The sequence below is a fragment of the Eptesicus fuscus genome, chromosome 17 (assembly GCF_027574615.1).
Source record: "Eptesicus fuscus isolate TK198812 chromosome 17, DD_ASM_mEF_20220401, whole genome shotgun sequence".
Taxonomy (NCBI): Eukaryota; Metazoa; Chordata; class Mammalia; order Chiroptera; family Vespertilionidae; genus Eptesicus; species Eptesicus fuscus.
The window spans coordinates 2,597,172-2,613,263 of record NC_072489.1 but is presented as its reverse complement, the minus strand read 5'-3'; the positions used below and the strand labels follow the sequence as shown (position 1 = coordinate 2,613,263).

At 39.7% G+C, this 16,092-nt stretch overlaps 1 protein-coding gene across 2 annotated transcripts in view; it reads right to left on the bottom strand.

Moving 5' to 3' along the window:
- Window positions 1-16,092, bottom strand: part of BMPR1A (bone morphogenetic protein receptor type 1A) — a 192,324-nt gene that overhangs the window by 33,539 nt on the left and 142,693 nt on the right. For both annotated transcript variants that reach the window (XM_054729085.1, XM_054729086.1), the window contains 4 exons: window positions 12,158-12,320; window positions 7,441-7,543; window positions 1,805-1,901; window positions 1,540-1,639 (listed from right to left, as the gene is read on the bottom strand). In XM_054729085.1, coding sequence (XP_054585060.1) covers window positions 1,540-1,639; window positions 1,805-1,901; window positions 7,441-7,543; window positions 12,158-12,320 — 463 coding nt within the window. The remainder of the gene's footprint in view (window positions 1-1,539; window positions 1,640-1,804; window positions 1,902-7,440; window positions 7,544-12,157; window positions 12,321-16,092) is intronic.

The following is a 16,092-nucleotide window of genomic DNA, read 5'->3' as shown; positions in this document are numbered from 1 at the left end:
ATTGATTCAACTTCACTTTCCCCCCAATATAGCTACCTACTCCCAAATCTACTTATTAATCCATCTTTTCCTCAACGATCTGAAATGTTGTCTTTATACTAAATTTCCTTATATAGTTGTATCTATTTATGGGTTTAATAACCTGTTCCACTAATCTCTCTGAATTTATATGTCAGTAAGATAATGTTTTATTTTTTAAATTCATGTCTTCCTCTTATTACTCTTTTCTTTTAGCAACGTCTTCTGAAATCATGACTGAATAAAACAATTCGTAAGCCCCAAATAAGTAAAGAAATGGTTTAGTTTGATCTTGTTTGATCCATCGACATCTCAGCACCACTAAGCGCCCATGCTTCCCTTCCGGTTTATCATTGTAGTAAATGTTTTACCCATGCTTTTTAGAAAAATAGCTCAGGACTTGACTTTTTTTTCTTTCCTAAATTAAGAATGCCAAAGTTTGATGGAAAACACTTAAAGCTTTTGTTTGTCTATAATTAAGTTATGGTTTAGTTCTAACACACCATCCACATATATAGGCTCTCCTTAGGAGAAACCATTTTAGCCCAGCTGGCAGGGCTCAGTGGTTGAGTGTTGACCTATGAACTAGGAGGTCACGATTTGATTCCCAGTCAGAGCACATCCCAGTATGGGGCGTGCAGGAGGCAGCCAATTAATGATTCTCTCTCATCATTGATGTTTCTATCAGAGAGACTCCCTCTTCCTTCCTCTCCGAAATCAATAAAAAACATCACTGGTTTTTTGGAACTGGGTTTAAACCAGTGATGGTGAACCTATGACACGCGTGTCAGCACTGACACGCGTAGCCATTTCTGATGACACGCAGCCGCATGCCGAGGATGAAACATTTGCTGCTCCTGAGGATGAAACATTTGTGACTAGAGTCTTGGAGTTAGTTTTTCCCTCAAAGTGACACACTACCCGAGTTATGCTCAGTTTTTTGGCGAAGTTTGACACACTGAGCTCAAAAGGTTGCCCATCACTGGTTTAAACATTCAGATATAAGAAAGTTGAATATTCCATAAATAAGAAAATCATAACTACCCATGACATAACAAGTATAAAGTTATGTCTAATTAATTGATTGGTAGTGAGATCCTCCTTTACCTTAAAAAAGTGCCCTGGCTGGTTTGGCTGAGTGGATACAGCATTGGCCCATGGACTGAGGGTCTTGGGTTTAATTCAGGTCAAGGGCACCTACCTTGGTTGTGGGCTTGATCCCTGGCCTCATTCGAAGTGTGTGCTGGAGGCAACCAATCGATGTGACTCTCTCACATTGATGTTTCTCTCTGCCTCTCCTCTCTCCCAGTCTTTCTGGAAAGCAATATCCTCTGGTAAGGATTAACAACAACAAATAAGAAAAGTATAATACAGTTAATTTAAGGAGACAAACAGAGAAGACAAGGAACGGCTTCTAAATTACAGTTAGCAATCGACAATTTCTGCCCATTGGCTTTAAGAACAACTATTTATACCTACTATTCAACAAAATATTTTGCATCAAAATCATGATCTTCTTACCTGTAACAAAAGCAGCTGGAGAAGATGATCATAGCAGTTATGCAGACAGCCATAGAAATGAGCACCACCAGCCATCGAATGCTGCCATCCAGAAACGGACCTGCCAGTGAAAGCAAACAATGAAGAAACACACTGTCTTTTTCTCACATCTTATTAAAAGAAAAAAATCACTTGTAGTGTTAAATTCTAGAAAATTTGTATATTGTTAAAAGCAGAGAAAATATTTTACTGAAAACTGAAATCCTGCTTTTCTTTGCTAACTTACCTATAACAACAGGGGGCAGTGTAGGTTGTAAATACTGGTTACATAAATTGGTCCGACAACATTCTATTGTCCGGCGAAGCTGGGCTTTTGGTGAATCCTAGAAGAAGAAGAATGATAAAATTAGAAATAATTTGATATATTAAGTTGATAATGAAAAATATTAAATATTCATTAAAATACAATTTCTAATTCAGTGGGTGAAAAGCACCTGAACATTTTATGTGCAAAAAAAGATCATTAACAATTAGAATTTGTGCTGAAATAGTTTATAGTAGTGAAGACTGTAAAATGGTTTTTATTTTTATTTTTTAAATATATTTTTATTGATTTCAGAGAGGAAGAAAGAGGGAGAGAGAGATAGAAACATCAATGATGAGAAAGAATCATTAATTGGCTGCCTCCTGCACGCCCCATACTGGGATGTGCTCTGACTGGGAATCAAACCTGGCTCATAGGTCAACACTCAACCACTGAGCCCTGCCAGCTGGGCTAAAATGGTTTCTCCTAAGGAGAGCCTATATATGTGGATGGTGTGTTAGAACTAAACCATAACTTAATTATAGACAAACAAAAGCTTTAAGTGTTTTCCATCAAACTTTGGCATTCTTAATTTAGGAAAGAAAAAAAAGTCAAGTCCTGAGCTATTTTTCTAAAAAGCATGGGTAAAACATTTACTACAATGATAAACCGGAAGGGAAGCATGGGCGCTTAGTGGTGCTGAGATGTCGATGGATCAAACAAGATCAAACTAAACCGTGGAGCGTCCCAGGCCACAGACAGCACCGTGAGGGGAGGTGGGAGAGGAGAAGACTGCAGATGCCGCCCAGAACAGCCATGCTGCAGTAATGCCCTGACGTGGAAGCACGTGGACGCCTAGGTGGTGAAGAAAGAAAGGGCAAAATACAAAACCATATTCCTGAGAGCTTCTAAGAGACCACCAACCAGATATGAGATGCCATGTATCCTTAACAGATCAGAACATAAGCCCAGAGAAAAGACTGCAGTCATGGGAACAGATATCAAAAACTGTGTGTGAAGTTTTATTTAACTAATAATATAGTATTAGACCAGTCCTTCACTTGATGCGGACATTTCGGTACTACCTGGGAGAACTAGCATTCTGGACCTAAGGAATTTTTTTGTCATTATAAAAGTAGCAAGAACAGAAGCAGGAATGGACCATGCGATTTTTAATATCAGGTGGTCAGAAGGTAAAATCTCAGTATAATCAGGTATTACTTTAAAAATGTGGATATATTAAGTCCATGACTTGAGATTCTGTCAGAGAAGATGGGTCAAGAACACTGGAAACCTCCAAAAGGACAAGTTGTACCTTTTTACTAAATTTTTTACTTTTCACAATTGATTATGAAGAGAAAGAGAAAAACGTTAGGAGTTACACCTGTGACTCTGGAATAATCCCAGATCTGAAGACAACCACCTCCCTGAAGGATGGAATGCAGAGTGTACAACTAACAGTGAGCAAAAGAAGTGCCAAGCATCCAAGAAGAGGCCCATGACGGCTGCAGTCCGGAATGAGCTTAGCCTTGAAGGAGAGAAAATGGAAAGAAACACCAGGGCTGGAAGACAGACCGGCAGTGGGGTACTGCTGACAAATTAGCAGGTAAGAAAAAAAAAAGCACAATTCTTCAACGTCAGTTTTGTTCCAGTCTTCTCTATCAAAAATGATGATAAGCACGGAGCAGGAAGAGCAAACACCAGAAGTGGGAGCTGACATCCCAGCTGTGTGAATCCCTATCTCCCACCTAGGTGTGTTACATCAGAAGATGAGCACTTGTGAGATGGCAGAAAGACAGGCATGATTTAAAGACAAGGACTGTTGGAAACTAGATAGCTAAATGTTGTATTGCCTTTCTTTAAAAGGGAAAGAAAGTACACCTTGCCAATAACAGTTTAGAGGCAGCATAGTATTATGAAAAAGGCAAGGGCTTTGGAATAAAATAGCTTATATCCTTGCTTTGCCACTTATTTAACTTTGTCACCATGAGCAATAAACTTACTTCTCGCTGGGCTTTATTTTCCTTTGCTTAAAAATGGAGGATAAAAAATGTCTGTCTTCCAGGACCAGGGGAGAAAATGAGTTACAACAGACCAAGTGTTCAATGAAAACAGTAAATATTCAAAAAATGAATTCTGCTTCTAGTAAACTTGGGATGGATCCCAGTCAAGATTCTAGAAAAAGTTAAAAATGCTTGCAACCCCCTGCAAGACTGAGTGTGGTTTCAACAAGAACAAGTCACATCAGCCCCACCTCACATCTTCCCTATACAGGTAACCGGGCAGGCAGTCAGGGGTGCCAGAGCATGAAGTTGGATGACACAACCTTTCCCATTCCCACCCTCCCCATTCCCTTTTTCCAGCCAAGTCCATTTGCATCTCCAGAATTATGTGGGCAACAAATCCTGGTGGGGAGAACTCGCTTGGCATTCATGGAATGGGATATGTAGTGAGCTTGGAGGGGAGGGGAGAAGAAGTGGGGCATGAAAAAGGAACCAAAGCCAAATGAAAAGGAATGGCAGAGCAGTTTCTGAGAAGAAATCCATCCTACAGGAAAAAACCTGGGCAAAGCGAGCGGTTCTCACTTGAAGCTGCTCTGATCCGGCCTGGCAATGTGTGACACTCTGGGATGAAAAGAGCTGTTCTCCTCAGACTAAGTGCTGGGGAAAGGGCTCGTGATATTTGGTGAGACACACAGAAAGTTAGATAAGCGAAGGGAAAATGTCTTGCTTGTACAACCCCTACAAGAGTTCTGAAAAACAATGTATCCTTCACATAGTTTTAGGCTGACACATCTCCCATAATAATTATGCCCTAGTAATATAGTATTTGGAAAGGTATGTGATGGATGAAATTAGTTCTTAAATTCATGGATAAATATTACTTATTGTTAGAATGAGAAGGTTCAGCATTAATTTTACCCATGTTTTCCTATTTCCGTTTTTGGGGGTCAGTAGTAAGATACTTTGCTCACATAAACAAAAAGATGATAATGGAGGAGTTTGTTATAACATTGTAAAATAATTCTTTTTTAAAGATATGTTTTTATTGATTTTAGAGAGAGAGAGGAAGGGACAGGGAGAGAGATAGAAACATCCGTGAGGAAAAAAACAACAACATGGATTGGCTGCCTCCTGTCCACCCCCTGCTGGGATCGAGCCCACAACCCTGCTTGGGCTCTGACATCTTGGTACACGGTCAACCCTCCACCACTGAACCACACCAGCCGAGCTGTATAATAATTCTTTAAAGACATTCTAATCATATGCTGAACTCCCAAAATGATACTATTACCAAAAATTACTTTCTGAAATATATTTTTATTTATTTCACAGAAGAAGAGAGAGGGAGAGAGAGATAGAAACATCAATGATGAGACTCATTGATAGGCTGCCTCCTGCACACCCCCTACTGGGGATCGAGCCAGCAACCCTGGCATGTACCCTGACCAGGAATTGAACTGTGACCTCCTGGTTCATAAGTTGATACTCAACCACTGAACCATGCCGGCCGGGCCCAAATCAATAATCAAAGCAATTTGTTTGAAAGCAAAAACTGAAAAGCACCTGACAGGCAAACATAATTGACATCTCACAGTGATACTGAGGTTTTTTCACACTGCAGCCCTGCTCAGTAACCTGAAGTTTTACCTTCCAGCCCTTTGATCTGCACACTGTGAAAGGGTGACTGTGAAAGAGGGAAGAAGAGAAACTGCTTGACAGGCTGTACTGAGGCAGATCAGTATTAAGCAACTGGACCTATGGAAGTTTAGGATCTGTAAACTAATTCCCTTAAAAGCATCCATGTGTCTGTGTGATCCTCGTGTAATGTAGTCTGTGTTTTTCCAGGAGTATGTGTAGCCTGGCTTAAGGACAGCTCAGTTACATCATCAATACGGGAGAGCAACATTTATTAAGCCCTTACTACATGCCAATTGTGCTAAACTCTTTACATAAATGCTATCTCATCAGACCCTTAAAGCAACTACGTGATGAATGAGAAAACAAGAGTGAAACCCCTTGCCCGAAGTTCACTACTAGTATGAGGCAGGGTATGGACTTGCACAGACTGTCAAGTTTAGCAACTAACTTATATTAGCGAATTCAGTTTGGGACATGCCTAGTTGTGGGGCCTGCAAGACACACGGGTGCTGCTGCTGAGCTCAGTGCTCGAACCACAGCTTTCTTCAGTACTTCTCAAGGGATTAAAAAATGCATCTTGTTTGTGTGGTTGATAAATATGCAAATGGCATAAAAATTGACTGAAGAAAAAACAAATCAGCATGCTCCCAAATTTTGACAAATTAGAGCAAAGGACTAATTCTATTAAGGTGAAATTTAACATAGATAAGTGTGTGACAACTGCGTAACAAAACTCCTTCCCTTTCCATCTACTTATTTGTGTCAGGCAACCAACTGCATCAGTAACGAATGGAAGAGGTGAGGTTCAGCAGTAGTGACAGATGCGGCACTTCAGCAGACAGAAAGCTCCATGTTTCAAGAACCTGGGGGGACAAACACCTACCATGAGAGTTGGCTGTATTAGAAAAAGGGAAAGGAGTTACTTTCCCTTCTCCTGGTCAGACCACACTCAATTCTATCTATTACACTGAAAACTGTAGCATGAATAACTCTAAAGCTGATCATATAAGAACAGCTGAAGTCACTGGAACTATTTTTTTCATGGGCAAAGACTAGAACATATGGAAAGGAAAGCAGGACAAAAAAACCCTTTCTTCATCTAATAAAAGCCCATCATATTAAAGAGGGATTCTATTTGTTCTCTATGGCCCAAAGAGGAAGGAAGATAGATTTGTAGTCACTGGGAGGAAAAGCTTTCTCAGGATTAAGCCATCATCTTACAGATGAAATAGGTGATCTGGGAGGTGCCGAGACCTATCCCTGGAGATGAAGAACAGAAAATGGATGGGATGTGCTGTGTGTGTGTGGGTGTGGGTGTGGGAAAGGGGGGGCGGGGGAGAAAGGAGGTTCACAAACATTAGCTGAGAAGTTGAAACATGTTAACTTTTAAGGTTTCTATCAATCCTGAGAATTTCTAAATCAAATAATTTTCTAAAATAGGCAAGGCTTAAATTTGTGTACAAACAATTCTATCTGGAGCTGCTTTTCAAAAACATTCACAGGTTCCTCTGGAGCAAAATTACTACACAGACTTCTGAAGAGATGAGGTTTTAACCCAGAGCCCACAGACTGTTCATAACCTACTACCAGCCCTCTGGCCCCCTCGCTGCTGCTGTTAAAATACTCCACTGACTTTTCCTCACTAGGACTTAGCTTTCTAAGTTGTCTCAGAGAGACACAAAGGTTAGTGCCCATCACCTTACAGTCTTTTCAATTTTTTAATCTACAAATAAATGTGACAGTGTCGTTTTTTACAGCCACAACAATTTAGAAAGAGGATGATTTAAAACTTTTTTTAAGTTCTCGGGAACTTCAATTACCACAATCACGTACGTCACTTGCAGTAAGAGCTAAGCTTCCCAAATATATCTGCTTGAAGAACGTAACGCACTGTGCAGACGGCACCTCTCTGAGGGAGCTGGTCCTTTCTATGGGCCCCTCCCTTCTTTATTTAACGGGCCCCAAATGAAGTCTTACCTTGCACTGAAAATCAGATCCTTCATATTTCATACATCCTGAAGCTAATGTGGTTTCTCCCTGGTCATCTTCTTCTATGATGGCAAAGCAATGTCCATTAGTTCTAAAAGAAAAAACAAACAAAATAAATCTCTAAGAAACGGAAAACACCTCCAAAACATAACTTAGTATCAGCAAGTACTAATGAATATGTGCTTGAATGTGACCAGATACTGACAGCCTTGAGTACCTTGTTGGGATTTATTGGCAAACCACCAGGGCTTTAAGGCAAATACAAGTTATCGCATCTGAACTAAAACCTAAAGGTCCAATAAGAGCCCTATGTCAAGTAGAAAAGGATTCCTATTACACAAGTCCTCCACATAGGAATCATTATGGAACTTCTCTTTGCTAATACAGTGATGTGAGTACAAGAGCTGATTTGTAAAATTTTATAAAGAAAACCATCTTAATTTTTAAAAATATACTTAAAAATAACCTTTTTTAACCCATAAAATTTTCCAATGTTCACATACTATAAAAAAGTACAGTATGTCACATAAAAATATGACATGAAAACAGACTCAATAACCAAGTGTATTTGAGAATAGACTATGATCCTAAGAGGCACGTTTTACTGAACATAAAAAAGGGAGTACTTTTTGCCTTGGCTGGTGTGGCTCAGGGTTGCAGGTTCAATTCCCAGTCAAGGGCACATATCTAGGTTGCGGGTTCGCGGGTTCAATTCCCGGTCAAGGGTACATACCTAGGTTGCAGGTTCGCTTCCTGCCCCAATGGGGGTCATGCAGGAGGCAACCAGTCAATGTGTCTCTCCCACATCGATGTCTCTATCTGTCTCTCTCACTTTCCCTCCCTTCCTCCTTCCCTCCCTTCCACTCTCTGAAAAGCAATGAAAAAAATATCGTCTAGTGAGGATTTTTTTTTTTAAAAGGGAGAACTTCTGAATAGCTGAGTTTTTAAGAAATTTACATAAATGTATTTGTCTTTAATAAAATTTATCATTTTAATAATATATGCTGGAGTTTCCCCCAGTATGTTCATTTACACTTTAATGGATAGAAAAAAACCTAAAAGCTTTTTGTGTGCTCCTATATTTACTGTCCCTATCAGGAAGTGTATTGCTTCTACTTAAAAGAATCTTGCAGATGCCTGGCTGGCATGGCTCAGTGGTTGAGCGTTGACCTATGAACCAGGAGGTCACGGTGATTTCCGATGAGGGCACATGCCCAGATTGCAGGCTCAATCCCCACTGGGGGGGAGGGTGTGCAGGAGGCAGCCAATCAATTATTCTCTCTCTTCATTGATGTTTCTATCGCTCTCCCTCTCCTTTCCTCTCTGAAATCAATAAAATATATTTTAAAAAATAAATAAAATAATCTTGCAGAGTCCTAGCTGGTTTGGCTCACTGGTTAGAGTGTTGGACTTCAGACTAAAGGGTCACGGGATTCATTCTCCTAACCCGGTTGCAGGCTCAATCCTTGGCCCATTGGGGTGTGTGCGGGAAGCAACCAACCTATGTGTCTCTCACATCGATGTTTCTCTCTGTCTCTCCTCTTTGCTTCCATTCTCTCTACAAATCAATGGAAAAAAATATCTCTGGTTGAGGATTAACAATCTATAATAATAAAAGGGTAATATGCTAATTAGACCAGATGTCCTTCGTCCTTCTGGATGAAGCTGGGGCGTGAGAATTCTTTGCTCTTGTGCACTGCGGTCCTGCCTGGCTCTTGCACCCGCTGCCAGTGCCGGAGCCGCCCCTTGTACCTGCTGCTGGCACCAGAGCCGCCAGGAGACAGGGGATCAGGGGCCACAGTGGGAGGGGCCTGGCAGGGGCACGGAAGATGGGCTGAGACCTGCCTCTGTGCCCACCGCAGCCTCGTGGCCCACAGTTCCTTTCAAGGTGCACGAATTCGTGCATTGGGCCCCTAGTATCCCTAATAAACATAGATGATAAAATCCTCAACAAAATATTAGCAAATCGCACCCAGCAAACTATAATAATAAAAGTATTATATGCTAATTAGACCAGACGTCCTTCTGGACAACATTCCGGACGAAGCCGGGGCTGCAAGGGAAGCCCGGGTCCCGGGTTCCAGAGGGAAGCCGGTGCCGGTAGCCAGGGGAAGGAAGGCCGACTCTTGCACAAATTTTGTGCATCGGGCCTCTAGTATATTTAAAATATTATACACCATAACCAAGTGGGATTCATTCTAAGGATGCAAAGCTGATACAATATTTGCAAATCAATGAACATGATACATCACACAAACAAATTGAAAGACAAAAATCATGTGATCTTATAATAGATGCAGGAAAAGCATTCAACAAAATCCAACATCCCGTTTTTATAAAAACTCAGCAAAGTGGATATAGACAGAGCATATCTCAACATGATAAAGGCCATATATGACAAACCTACAGCGAACATCATACTAAAACCATTTCCCCTAAGAACAGGAATAAGACAGGGATGTCCGCTTTCATCACTGTTATTCAACATAGCACCGGATGCCCTAGCTACAGTGATCAGACAAGAAGAAGAAATAAAAGGCATCCAAATTGGAAAGGAGGAAGTAAAACTCTCATTATTCCCAGATGACATGATATTGTACATAGAAAACCCGAAAGACTCCACCAAAAAACAACTAGATTTAATAAATGAATTTGGCAATGTAGCAGGATAAAATATCAACACCTAAAAATTGATGGCTTTTTTATATACCAATAATGAATGCTCAGAAAGATAAATTAAACAAACAATCCCATTTACCATTGCAACAAAAACATTAAGATACTTAGGAATAAACTTAACCAAGGAGGTAAAAGACTTGTGCTTGGAAAACTACAGGGCGTTGAAAAAAGAGATGTAAGATATAAACAAGTGCAAGAATATACCATGTTCATGGATTGGTAAAATCAGTATCATTAAAATGTCCATACTACCCAAGACATTCTACACATTCAATGCAATTCCTATTAAAATACCAACGGCATATTTCACAGATCTAGAACAAATACTCCAAAAATTTATATGGAACCAAAAAAGGTCCTGAACAGCTGTAGCAATCTTGAGAAAGAAGAACAAAGTAGGAGTAATCAGAATGCCAGATATCAAGTTATACTACAAAGCCACTATAATCAAAACAGCCTGGTATTGGCACAAGAATGGAATATAGATCAATGGGGCAGAACAGAGACCCCAGAAATTGACCCAAGCCATTATGCTCAATTAATATTTGGCAAAGGAGGCAAGAGCATACAGTGGAGTCAAGACAGTCTTCAATAAATGGTGTTGGGAAAATTGGACAGATAAATGCAAAAAAATGAAACTAGACCACCAACTTACACCATACACAAAAATAAACTCAAAGTGGATAAAAGACTTAAATGTAAGTTGGGAAACCATAAATGTCCTAGAAGAAACCATAGACAGCAAAATATCAGACATCTCTGTACCAATGTTTACAGATACATCTCCTATGGCAAAGGAATCTAAGGAGAAAACATGGGACTACATCAAAATAAAAGGCTTCTGCACAGTAAAAGAAACCATGAACAAAACGAAAAGGGAGCCCACCTTATAGGAGAACTTATTTGGCAATGATACATCTGATAAAGGGTTAATATCCAAAATATCTAAGGAACTCATACAACTTAACAAAAGGAAGACAAACAATCCAATTAAAAAGGACCTCAATAGACACTTCTCCAAAGTGGACATACAGACCCCAAAAGACATATGAAAATTGCTCAAAGTCACTGATCATCAGAGAGATGCAAATTAAAACAACAATGAGGTATCCCCTCACACCTGTCAGAATGGCTACCATCAACAAAGCAACAAATGACAAGTGCTGGCGAGGATGTGGAGAAAAAGGAACCCTCGTGCACTGCTGGTGGGAATGCAGACTGGTGCAGTCACTGTGGAGAACAGTATGGAGCTTCTTCAAAAAATTAAATATGGAACTGCCTTTGACCCAGTCATCCAACTTCTAGGAATATATCCTCCTAAGAAACCCGAAACACCCATCAGAAAGAATGTATGCACCCGTATGTTCATAGCAGCACAATTTACAAAGCTAGGATCTGGAAACAGCCCAAATGCCCCTCAGTAGATGAGTGGATAAAAAGCTGTGGTACATCTACACCATGGAATACTACGCAGCAGTAAAGAAGAAGGATCTCTTACCCTTTGAGACAGCATGGAGGGACCTGGAGAGTATTATGCTAAGTGAAATAAGCCAGTCAGAGAAAGACAAGTATCACATGGTCTCACTCATATGTAAAATCTAATGAACAAAACAAACTGATGAACAGAGAGAATCCAGAGACATGGAAGCATGGAACAGAATGTGGAATCTCAGAGGGAATGTGGGGGAGGATGGGTGGGTAGGACATAATCAACCTAAGACCTTGTATGCATATATCATAACCCATGGACATGGACAATTAGGTGGTGAAAGCCTGGGGTGGTGGCGGGCTGGAGGGTTTTAATGGGGTAAAATGGGGACACATTTAATACTTTCAACAATAAAGATTAAAAAAGAATAAAGTAAGCATCAATCAACAGAAATAAATATTCCCATATAAAGAGCAAAAAGCTTTTGGCTCTTAGGAAGACATGATATAAAGTTAAAGAAGAAAAAGCCGTAGATGAGGTAAATAATTGTTAAAATAGCATTGAAAGCCGCGCCGTCCTGTGAGGAGAAATACTCACATGCACGTATTGTTGACAGCATCGTCGGGGCAGTGGCCCGAGCAGTAGCACTTCAGAAAAGGCAGGGTGTCTTCCGGGGCTAAGGTGACTCCACTTTCTGACTTTTTCTGGTCAGAGTCTGATTTCATCCCAGTGCCATGGAGCATACTGTCTAGATTCTGCCCTGTAATCATACATGAAATTTAAACCATTTCTGAAAAGTTAATTCTTTGCTTTTAGTTTTCAATGAGGAAACGTTTCTAAGCTTTTTTTTAAAATCATAGTAATTGTAGCTAATGTGTCTTTCATTAAAATTAAATTTCATAAACACAAGTCACAGTCATTTATTACTAACCTATTTATCATGCTCAGAATTACTATTCCAGAGACTGGGATGTACAGAGATGACATGCCACAATGTGTGCACTAGCGAAGGACAAACAAGAGTGGCACAGGGAGAACATGGTCCTAAGTTTTAAGAAAGGTACATGGAAGCAACTTCAGGGAAGGCGGAGCTTGTTTCCAATCATTATAAAACAAATAAATTGTGTGTGGGTTTTTTTTCTTAAACTCTTTGGTTCAAAACCTGTGAGTGGTTAAGAAAAAATATAAGCCTTTCATTCGTGCCTTTACGTGTAAGTGGAGTTACTAAGCATCTTGCTTTGACTTTAATTGCTTAAGTAAGGGAACTGTGAGAGCACGGGGACTAATCATAGTATCTAGTGCCTTTTATCTTCAAAGTCACTGGTTCAAATTTGACTCTGCTGCCAGAAACTGCAGGTCATTCCCGCATTAGTCTAGTAGCTTCAAATGACAGATACCGTCATATTTGGTACTGAATCTTTCAGGCTGAAAGCAGAACAGAACTAAAACAATGTTTTAGTAATTCCTTCCTCCCCATGAATCAGCTGAAATCCACTCAGGTTGATCTCAAGGGAATAAAATGGAAATATTAAGATACTTGGGTATGCATTTAATTATAAATGTTAAATAAGTGGTTCAAAGCTTAATAATTAGACCTGACTTTAAATTTCACCATACTGGTGAAATGAACTATTAAAAGGAAAACACACTCACATATATTCGCACTGATTACAGGAAAAGAATGTGCTATTAAATACATTACGGTGATTCCATACCTTGAGTTTTAATAATCTTCACTTACTCCTCTAAATTACTACAAAACTTAAAGACTTCATTTTTGTTAAGAACATCAAACATAAATTTAAGCCGGGGGGCAAAGGAGAAAGAAAGGGAAGAAATCCTCAAAGCTGGAAATAAAGGAGACCCAGATTCTGGTCTACAATGGTTCTACCACCATCAGCCATGGGTGCTCCTGGAGAAGCCACGTCACTTTCCTCAGTAAGTCCTTAGGACTAGAGGACATATGAGGTCTCTTAACTAGCTTTAAAACCCTCTTACAGCAACAGAAGGAAGCATCAAGTTAACTACAGAGAACAAATGGTAAATAATATATCACGCTATTAATTTTTCAAAAATCTAATGACATAGAAAAAATAGTATAGTGTGGCCGAAATAGTGCTGAAATAGTAAAATGTCAAAGGTCCAAGTCCCAATTATGTTCATGGACAAGTTACTCTCTGAGCCTCAGTTCTTTATCTATAAAAAAATGGTAACAATACCTGCCCATTCAAATCAGGTTATATACAGATCAAATGAATATATCATAAAGTAATTAAATATAAAATAATATGAAAATGAAAATATTACTACTAATAAAGATTATACTAAAAGATCACTGATACTTGAAAATTCAATTATATGATCATTAATACACATAACTTCCTAAAAAACTACCTGAATTTAAGAGATAAATACTAATTAAAATAATTTGCATCTGGGATTTGTATCATCTCAAATATTTATTTAACAAAGCACTAATTAGAGGCATACTGTGTTTAGGCAAGGCACTGAATTCTGAAAACTGATGTGATCCTTGGAAGGAGACGGGGAGAGGCACATACACAAACACAATGTGAAAAGTGATAGAATACAAAGGTATTATATAAACAAAGAAGGGAGCAAATGACACAGACTTGTCCTAAGGTGTCAAAAGCAATGACATCTTAGTTATATCTCTTTTTTTCAAATATATTTTTATTGATTTTAGAGATAAAGGGAGTGGGAGAGAGACAGAAACATCAATGATAAGAGAGAATCACTGATTGGCTGCCTCCTGCATGCCCCCTACTGGGGATTGGACCGGAAACCTGGGCATGTGCTGAGCCATACCTTAAAATTGTAAAATTACACTAAGTAATGTTATGATGCCAAGAAAAATACCTAGCAGCAGCCTCTTCCTTAGGTAACAGCACCCATTCCCAAATCTTTTTGCTGGTGGTTCCTTGATTTATCCCTCCAGCCTTGGCTGGCTTAAGTATCTCTAAATTAACATCTCCAAAATGGAACTCTTGTCTTTTCCCTTTGAGGAGAAAAGATCCTCCTCTAAGTCTTTTGGCTGAACCTCCAAAATATACCTCTTTCTTTTTTAACTGCACTGCTATTGCCTGGGCCCAATACCACGCCACTTCCAAGATGAAAATCTCCACAGTGATCTCTGATCCTGTCACTCACCTGCTTAAAACCAATTAATGGCTTCATATGCACTCATATGCACCAGCCTACTGAGGCCCAGCAGGGTTTGGACCCTGGGTACCTCCCCAACACCAATTCACAGCATTTCCCCTCCATCACGCTCAGGCACACTGGCCTTCTGTCAGTTCCTACCCACAAATCCTGTTTACAAAGTATAAAATTAAGAGGCCTGTAGTGGGTTGGGTCTATAGATTATATTTCAAAACAAACACATGTAAAAAATATTTAATAGCTTACATGCTTAGAAACACACACACACACACACACACACACACACACACACACACACACACGTGAATAGAGACAAATAGCTAAAAGATACAAGTGACTATATATAGGAACATTTATAGCATGCTCTTTTGTCCTTCATAGAAACTCTCAGCATTATTGATTTTACTAGATTTTCATTCCTGGCTAAATAAATTTTCCTACCGTCCCAGCAATCTATTGGATTCTTTTGTATAAAGAAGAGAAACTCCCTCTCTCTTATCCTTAAGATAAAACACCTACAACAGGAATCAGAAGGCAAAAGATAGGCGAGCTGCGGAGACCAGTGGGATGTCAGTGCACTGCATAATGGAGGTAGTCAACAACAGCAGTTTTCTGTAACCTATGTGCTATGGAGCAGTGACCACTGAAGGTTTTTTCCAAGCTTTCCTCTGAGTGGAAGCTTATATAGTACTTTTCTTATTTCTTCTTCATCATTGAATAGTAGGTGTGCTAGACATCGGTAATTTCTCTTTTAGCCATACATTGCTGGGCCATGAAGAGTCACACCTGGACCTGATGGGGAAGGCTACATAGAATCCAAAAACCCTGGGGTAGTAGCTGAGTACTAAGTGAATGAAACTCTGGGTTATCAATCCCTTTGGGGAGGATCTGATTATTTCATATCAACGCTAGCACTTCTAGTATATGCATGTGAGAAAGGGGATGCATGATGTTAGATCAACAGGCTGCCCTACAACAGACACTGGTAATTGTTCTACGCCCCTTTACCTTGGTGACAAGGTATGTGTGCCCCACTCCCACCCCCTCTTTGTGTTTGAGTATCTGCCCCTCCTTCATGTGACTCAGAGAAGCACAGTCCTACTCTCATTAGAGATAACTGTTTGTCTAATCTAACAATTTTAGTTCCATTCCCCTTGCTGTTTATACAAGAACATATAATAAATTCTGCCTAATAAAATTAGAAGGAAGTTTGTTGGGTGGAGGTTGGGGAGAGGTGTCTGGGGAAAGATTTCTTAACCAAGTAAAAAAAAGACATCCACCCTCTTCTTCCACTGAATGCTGTCAACTGAAGTTTCTACATCTGCATATGATGCTGGGCCCCCAGCAGC